The following is a 9,361-nucleotide window of genomic DNA, read 5'->3' on the forward strand; positions in this document are numbered from 1 at the left end:
TTTATGAAATTCCTAGGTAAATGGATGGACCTGGAGGGCATCATCCTGAGTGAAGTAACTCAATCACAAAAGAACTCACGAGATATGTACTCACTGATAAGTCGATATTAGCCCAGAAACTGATAAATGGATATTAGCCCAGAAATTTAGAATACCCAAGATACAAGATACAATTTGCAAAACACATGAAAGGCAAGAAGAACAAAGACCAAAGTGTGGACACTTTGCCCAAAACAAAGTGGAACAAAACACCCATGGAAAGAGTTACAGAGACAAAGTTTGGAGTTGAGACGAAAGGATAGACAATCTAGATGGTGCCATACCTGGGGATTCACCCCACAATCAGCCTCCAAACGATGACACCATTGCATACACTAGCAAGATTTTGCTGAAAGGACCCTGATAGAGCTGTCCTCTGTGAGGCTATGCTGGGGCCTAGCAAACACAGAAGTGGATGCTCATAGTCAGCTATTGGATGGATCACAGGACCCCCAATGGAGGAGCTAGAGAAAGGACCCAAGGAGCTAAAGGAGTCTGCAACCCTATAGGTGGAACAACAATATGAACTAACCAGTACCCCCCGGAGCTCGTGTCTCTAGATGCATATGTATCAGAAGATGGCCTAGTTGGCCATCAGTGGAAAGAGAGGCCCTTGGTATTGCAAACTTTATATGCCTCAGTACAGGAGAACGCCAGGGCCAAGTAGTGGGAATTGGTTGGATAGGGGAGGTTGGGGGGGGGGTCGGTAGGGGAGGGTATAGGGAACTTTTGGGATAGCATTGGAAATGAAAATGAAGAAAATACCTAATAAATAAACAAACAAACAAACAAAAAATAAACCTATATAAATTTTATGAGTAATAACATTTTCTTAAAGAAAGTGTTGTAATTATACAAATAATTTATATATTTATACTCTTCCACATTTTTTAAACATAGAATATAAGTAATTCCTCAACTTTTCTTAGTTTTAACAAAGTAGTTTGTTATATTCCATACTTGAGTTATCGGCTTTGAGAACTAAAAGCTGTGTGTTCTAAAACTTACCTGTATTGCAAGTGTTGCTTGATATTTCTTACTGTACATTTGGGGTTTAAATCCTACAATGATGACAATTCCTTTTGTATAAAATGGAGGGAGTTCTCCAGACTGAGGTTTTACAAAAAACTCTTGATCACTGCCTGGTAGAAAACGGGCCACAAATGGCTCATAATACCTAGAAAAAAATCATGAATGTAATCTATTAAATCAGTCATTGTCATTAAATTGAGAAAATGATGACTATAACATAAATTCTGCTTCAATAAACCTATAATTCATAAATAATACTGAATATTTACAAAAATATGTGAGGTAGCAATTTGAAAATTACCAAATAGCACATTTCCTACTTTTTTTCCTGTTGCTTTGATGAAGCACCATGACCAAAATAACTTAGGAAGGAAAGGTTAATTTGGCATACATATTGCAATCATTGTCCTTAGACGAGGCAAGTCAGGGCACTATTGTAATTAGGAGCAGAGACAGGGGCCAGATGAACCCTACTTACTTCCCTTATCCAGAACATAGCTTGCTTATATAGAAGAGCTATATTTATATTGGTTTTATATTCTCTCACTCTGCTGAAAGTATTTATATATGTTGCATTGTTATGTCTTCACATGTGTAAGAACTGTCTCTGAACAGGAACAAATTGATTTCTTTTCTATTTGTTGTTCTTTTTTCTTTGTGTCTTATTCAAGAAAGACATCAAGGAATATACACAATAAGAATGAAGAAGGAGGGCATACTTATGGTATTAATGCAAATATTTTGAGTCTTTCCCATTTTTTATAATATTGACAGTAGGTTTGCCATATATAGCCTTTTGTGTGCTGACTTGTGTGTGCCTTCCTATTATGTGTTTTTACTTTTAGTTCTTTTGTCAGGATGACATGCTTTAGACTGTATATAAGCTATCTGTGTATATATGAAAATTTCATTTTATTTCTGCCCTTGAGTATATTAATTTTATGTATTGCATTTATAAATTTGCATATCTTGAGCCACATTTTCATCCTAGAATAAATCACAGCGTGTCTCAGAGGATGAGCTTTTTCATGTATACTTGAATTTGCTTTGGAAATACTATATTGATATATTTTCATCTATGTTCTTTCTTGTGTGCTCCTACCAAGCTTCACAAAGAAAGATGATAGAGCTTTTTTCTTTTCATTTTAAGGAATGGTTTGAAGCACATCCATGTTACTTCTTTAATGGTGTGATCAAAATCCACAGTGGCTCCTACTAGGGATTTTAAAAGCTTCATAAAAGATACATTTATTCACTTACTGGGACTCTATAAACATTTTGATTTTTCTCATGTTAGCAACTTCTGTAAGGTCTATGATACACTATAATTGTATTGATCAACTTAGAAATATAAGGATTTAAGAGAATACTATTTAGCAAATCAAAAGTATAGTCCGTTCCAGAATATTTTTTTCTGATTCTTCATATTTGTGATTTATTTCTGGATGTGAAGGGGACCATGGTAAGTATAATGAATGGTCTATCTATTCAAAAGTGATCTGTATAGAGAATGTGAAATCAAAAGCATCAAAGTTTTAGAATAAAGTACAACACTAGTCATTAGATCAGTGCTATGGAACAGACAGGGAGTAGGTATTTAGAAGAAAGGGATATAACAGGTGGCCTGGCCAGACCAATGATGGGAACACACTTTTAAAGGATGGTTCTAGCTATGCTGTAAAAGACTACAAAGTGAAAACTTGAGTGGTGGTGAACAGGCAAAACAACAAGGCTCCAGAATAACCAAGTGGTTAGATCAAGGTGGCACTACTAATAATGGTGAAAAATAACTGAGTTATGCTTATATTTCATAGACTGTGTGGCCATTTTTTCTAATGGATCATAAGTGATATGAAGCAGAAAGAGAGAAACATAAATTTGTTGCAACATTTTCTGTGGGATGTGCAAAACTAGAATTACCTTTCACTTAAAACCAGTTTTCTTTGCTGGAGAAATAATTTATATTTTGAAATTTCATGTTAACAATTAACATTATATTAAACTATTTCTGTAATAGAAAATTGGATGTGTATGTTTGAAGTTGGGGACAAGGTCAGGAATTGAATTACATTTGGATTCTTCAAAGGATAGATGATAAAGATAACAGTAGATTTGTAAATTATCTAGTAAGGGATGATAGACAAAGGGGTAAAAATCAGGCTTTGGGAAACAGCAATGTTTAAAGGATAGGTAAATGTGAAGGAGCCAATAAAGAAATGGCCAGTAAAACAGAAGCAAATAATAATAATAAAAAAAGTGATCCTTTCAGGTTGATGTTTGAACAGTGGTTTAAAATGGACATAGGGCAATGAAAATAAGCAAAATTAATTTCTTGATTTAGAAAATTGTGAGCAGTGTTTAACAGTGATAACCCTGTGTACTTTAAAAGAAGCATCAGGCAACACAAGATTTGCTTGCTACATGAAACAATAACAGACTAGATACTGATGGGGTGATCTACAATGTATTTTATTTTTGTTTCTGTTTGTTTTTCTCACTCTCATTTGTGTGTGTGTGTGTTGTATATATTAGGCCTGCATCCTATACATTAGGCTCACCTTGAACTCAGAGATGCACCTGCTTCTGCCTCCTGAATGATGGCATCAAAGCCATGTGCCACCTATTCCGATCTACATATATTTCATAATTATAAAAATATAAAAGAGGGAAAAGACACTGTGTGGACATGACCAATACTAGAATTTAGGGGAGCAGGAAAAAGATATGTAGAACTGACAATAGTGAGGAATCCTTTTGTATAGTACTCAAGCAATGTGCATGCATGTTTCAAATACCTCTCAATGGATGTCTTTGCTATTGGAACTCATTTCAAATCTCATTTTCTTGCTCTCTGTTAGCAATGGCTTAATTAAGTGGGTCATTCAAAACTGTAAAGTTCTAAATATATCTTCAATAAAATTATCATTACCTAGTTCCAATTGTCCATTTTCAGATTGTGTCACTTTTGGGAGGTTTGTAAGTACTTTATTGACTTACTTACGTTCATATGCATGAATACCTGCGTCTAAGCATTTGCAGAAAGGCCCAACTGATGAAATAAAATGAACACAAAGATCTTCTGTTTCAATACTTCCAAGTTTTAGTGAGTGCTACAGTCCTGCAATCTTAACTACTAGAGAGTCTAAAGAAAAAGGACTGCAAGCTCAAAGCTTGACTACATAACTTAGAAAAACTGTCTCAAACCTCAACAGAGGAATGGATACAGAAAATGTGGTACATTTACACACTGGAGTACTATTCAGCTATTAAAAACAATAAATTTATGAAATTCTTAGGTAAATGGAAGGATCTGGAGGATATCATCCTGAGTGAGGTAACCCAATCACAAAAGAACTCACATGATATGTACTCACTGATAAGTGGATATTAGCGCAGAAATTTAGAATACTCAAGATACAATTTGCAAAACACATGAAACTCAAGAAGGAAGACCAAAGTGTGGATACTTAGTTTCTCCTTAAATATGGGAAACAAAATACCCATGGAATGAGTTAGAGAAAAAGTTCGGAGCTGAGACTGAAGGAAGGACCATCCAGAGACTGTCCCACCCGAGGATCCGTTCCATATACAACCACCAAACCCAGACACTATTGCATACGTCAACAATATTTTGCTGACAGGATCCTGACATAGCTCTTTCTTTTGAGGCTATGCCAGTGCCTGGTAAATACAGAAATGGATGCACACAGTTATCTATTGGATAGAACACAGGGCCCCCAAAGGAGGAGCTAGAGAAAGTACCCAAGGAGCTAAAGGGGTCTGCAACCCTATATGAGGAACAACAATATGAACTAACTAGTACCCCCAGAGCTTGTGTCTCTAGATGCATATGTAGCAGAAGATGGCCTAGTCGGCCATCACTGGGAGGAGAGGACCTTGGTCTGGCAAAGATTCCAAGTATAGGGGAATGCCAGGGCCAGGAAGCAGAAGTGGGTGGGTTTGGGAGCAGGGCAGGGGAGGATATAGGGGAATTTTGGGATAGCATTTGAAATGTAAATGAAGAAAATATCTAATGAAAAAGAAAAAGAAAAAGAAATGAAAAAGAAAAGGATCCAGGGATGTATTTTAGGGGGACAGTATTTGTCTAGTATGTCTGAGGCTCAAGGTTAAGTTTCTGTCATTGAGAAAACATCCTGTTCCTGTACATGGCATTTCTTAGTGATATTTATTTTGCCTACACTCAACAAAGTTAATGTTCGCTATGTTTTAGAAAAGAATAGAAGTGTTTAATAGTTTTCTAAGAGACTTAATACTTAAATTATATCTGAAATATTTACCACTACTACAATTTGGAATTGCCCAAATCAGAGGTTTGTAGGAAATCAAAGAGAAATATGGACATGAAAAAAAGTATTTCTCTGTTGGGATATGGTCAGAAAGTAGTTGGCAGGAACTGAAATATATTAATTAAAGAGGCACCCTACTTACTAAGCACTGCAAAATCTGGTAACATTATTCAATATAAAATATTGAAAAATATATAAATATGTATGTGTTTTTTGTGTGTAGGTACATATGTATTTATGTAAATTAGTGATACAAATTTTGTAGTATCATTAGCATTGAATAATCGTAGGTAATAGGTATGTAATACATATTTAGTATTGCTGTTAGTGTGGTTTTAGGGAAAGCAGAATAAAGAGACTACACTGATTAGAAATAATCACTTAAGTACATTCATGTTCTCCTACATTTGATATAGTATTACTATTTATTGAAAATAAGTTCCTTTCCATTCTTTTCCTTGATAATAATACCATTAAAATACTAGATAACTGTGGGTGGGGAAATATGTTTTCCCCTATATTTCTTAAAGGAATGCAGAAACCCATTCTGGCAAATAATAATTGCATTCAGAAAATTGAAATAGTTTCTTAGAAAAGTAATGATACTAAAGCAGAGATATCTATAAGATTTTCAAAGGGGGGAATTGCTATCAAATTGTAGTGGTCTTTTCAGATTTTAAAAATATGTTCACTCCCCATCCGGAGCATCTTAAAGCAATTCATCTGGGTCAGTAAGAAATCATCGATAAAACTGCTTACAAAACCATTTCATCAGATTTTCTTTCATGCGTCAGCATTTCCTAACTGTCTCACTATATATCCCAGGCTGGCTGTGCATTCTCTATATACTTTATCAAGATGACCTCATGGAGAATAAAGTCTCCACTTTAGAAACTACAATCATGGGATTTTGAATTTCTTTTTGATTCTATATAGTTTATTCAATAAGAGAGCTCAAGAGCTTATTTCCTTTTCACAGTTTGGATGAATTTGTCAAATACTATTTGATGTACTAGAACTTCTGATAAACAAGTTTATCTTACAAAAATGCTTACTGAAATGCACTGAAGAAATCTATTCATATTTCTCTTTTTCCTGAGAATTCTCTTAAATACATTGCAATATTTTACAATAGATAAAGTGACAAACACATTCTGATTCTGAACAAAATATTTAAAATAATGTTGGTAATATTAAAATTCTACTCAGAATTATTTGGTTATAACTAAGTAGATTTTTTTTTCCTTTTGGTTTCTTTCAATATGGTTTTGGAAGGAAACCATATTGCCACCTCTTTTCCCACTATTAAAAAAAATTCACAAAAGCTGTGGTGGAGAAGGAATCATATGCCCTTTATTACATGTTAGGAGTCAGAAAAGTAGAAGAAAAGAACTTCTAAGACATTTTAATAATTAAGATACCAACAGAAACAGACTGAATGGCAACTTGAGGAAGCTGCCTTTGTAACTACCTTATTGTTCGCAAAAGGCCGAGTGAACCATTACTGTATAAAGGGAAAGTGAGAATTGAACTAATTTCTTTTTGGGAGAAGACAAGCTATGCATTGAAGCTTGACCTTTTTTCCCTAGAAAATAGTATGTTAAAATATACATACCTGTAAATTATTAAAATTAGATAGAGTTGACTAAAATTAGGATTTTTCTAAAAACAACGGGAGAAGAAAAATAATAATGCATTTGATGAAAACTGGATATTCAGTAGAGGATAATATCCTCTTGCTCCCTCTTTGTGACAGTAAATACAGTTCTTGGTTTTTATCTCCAATTCATTAAGTGAAAAAATTTCTTTTTTTTTTTTTTTTTTTTTTTTTAAGTTTCTAATTCCTAATTTATTTGAGTCAATGTAGGTTAATGAAAATAAATTAACCATGATGAGATATTCATCCAGAGTTTTCTTTTATGTCATACAAAATTGTGAGGTTTCTTTTGATTGTCTTTCTAAGTNACAGTTCTTGGTTTTTATCTCCAATTCATTAAGTTAAAAAATTTCTTTTTTTTTTTTTTTTTTTTGTGAACAAGTTTCTAATTAAATTGAGACAAAGTAGGCTAATGAAAATAAATTAACCATGATGAGATATTCATCCAGAGTTTTCTTTTATGTCATACAAAATTGTGAGGTTTCTTTTGATTGTCTTTCTAAGTAATGATAGCATTATTTAATTGCATCTATCAAAAGCAATCACAAGTGAGTTAATGAGGAATCTTGTGTTATTTTCTATTCAAATTATTTAGCTCATATTTTTTCGTTAGAATGAGTTCAAAGGATATTAAAGAGTGGTTAATTTTAACTATAATATAGAGCTGGCAAAGTGTCTCAGTGACTGAGGGTCCTTGTCACTAAAGCTTGACAGCCTGTGTTTAATCCTTGGAATTCACATGATGGGAAGGGAGAAACAAGCTAGTTGCCTTTTGAGCTCCACATACACTCTGTGACACATAAGCATGCACACACACACAAACACTCACATACATAATAAATACATGTAAAAATGTAAAGGATGGAATATAATAATCTAATTGTTAGGAACTATGAATTATTTCCAAATAACTAAAATAAAGATAGCTGTACATTCCTAGCAGTTATAACATAAGTTTTCATTCTCATATTTAGAAAGAGCCTATATTTTATCTTTACAGTACTCACACATGGAACTTGTGATATAGATCATTTAAAGCATCTCTACTGCAAAAGATAATAAAGAAAATCCATCTTGATTACCGGATCCTGCCAAGACTAGTCTGCAAAGGCTCCAGACATCTGGGCACCTTCCCTGCCAGAGGAGAGGAGTCCACCCCGCCCGGGAGGGCTTTGCCGGAGCATCTGTGGGAAACATCTTCATTCCCGGATACCGCCAATACTACTCTGCACAGGTAGGAGTGTGGACTACAGAAGCTAACAGCTTCTGGGACAGGCGGGAGCCACAGAGCTTCTATGGCAGACCCCGTTTCGGGGACCAGACATCCAAGGACCTTCCTGCCAGAGGAGAGGTATCTGCCCAGCCTGGGAAGCCCTTGCCGGAACATCTGCCAGAGACATCTTGGTTCCCAGATCCTGCAAAGACTAGACTGCACAGGTGAGAGTGTGGACTACAGAAGCTAACAGCTTCTGGGTCAGGTGGGAGCCACAGAGCTTCTAAGGCAGGCCCCATTTCAAGCTCCAGACATCCGGGCACCTTCCCTGCCAGAGGAGAGGTGTCCACCCTGCCCGGCAGGGCTTTGCTGGAGCATCTGCTGCAGCCATCTTCAATCCCAGATCCTGCCAAGACTAGTCTGCACAGGTGAGAGTGTGGACTACAAAAGTTAACAGCTTCTGGGACAGGCCCTGTTTCAGGCCTTCATCTTCTGATAGGAGGCAAGTTCAAACAACAGATATCGGTGCACCTTGTCTGCAAGAGGAGACCTTGCCTGCAGAGAGTGCTCTAAACACTGAGAAACTCAGGAGAGAGCTAGTCTCCCAGGTGTGCTGGTAGAGGCTAACGAAATCACGAAAGGAACAAGCTCTAACCAGAGACAACTATAACAACTGACTCCAGAGATTACCAGATGGCAAAAGGGAGACATAAGAATCTTACTAACAGAAAACAAGACCACTCACCATCATCAGAACCCAGCACTCCCACCTCAGCCAGTGCTGGGTACCACAACACATGCGAAAAGCTAGACCCGGATTTAAAGGCATATCTCATGATGATAGTAGAGGTTATCAAGAAGGACTTTAATAACTCACTTAAAGAAATACCGGAGAACACTTCTAAAGAGTTACAAGTCCTTAAAGAAAAACAGAAAAACACATCCAAACAGGTAATGGAAATGAAGAAAACCATACTAGACCTAAAAAGGAAAGTGGACAACACAATAAAGAAAATCCAAAGTGAGGCAACGCTGGAGATAGAAAACCTAGGAAGTCCTGGATCCAAGATGTGCTCCCTGCTCCTGAGGCAGAGGGCTCCTGTGCAGGGCAGA

The 9,361-nt window shown here is 36.0% G+C and overlaps 1 protein-coding gene across 1 annotated transcript in view; it reads right to left on the reverse strand.

Annotated features, from left to right (window-relative positions):
• Cfap47 (cilia and flagella associated protein 47) overlaps nucleotides 1-9,361 on the reverse strand; it is a 238,201-nt gene that overhangs the window by 10,029 nt on the left and 218,811 nt on the right. The window contains exon 63 of the mRNA XM_021153316.2: nucleotides 1,048-1,216. Coding sequence (XP_021008975.2) covers nucleotides 1,048-1,216 — 169 coding nt within the window. The remainder of the gene's footprint in view (nucleotides 1-1,047; nucleotides 1,217-9,361) is intronic.

The sequence above is a fragment of the Mus caroli genome, chromosome X (genome assembly GCF_900094665.2).
Source record: "Mus caroli chromosome X, CAROLI_EIJ_v1.1, whole genome shotgun sequence".
NCBI classification, from domain to species: Eukaryota; Metazoa; Chordata; class Mammalia; order Rodentia; family Muridae; genus Mus; species Mus caroli.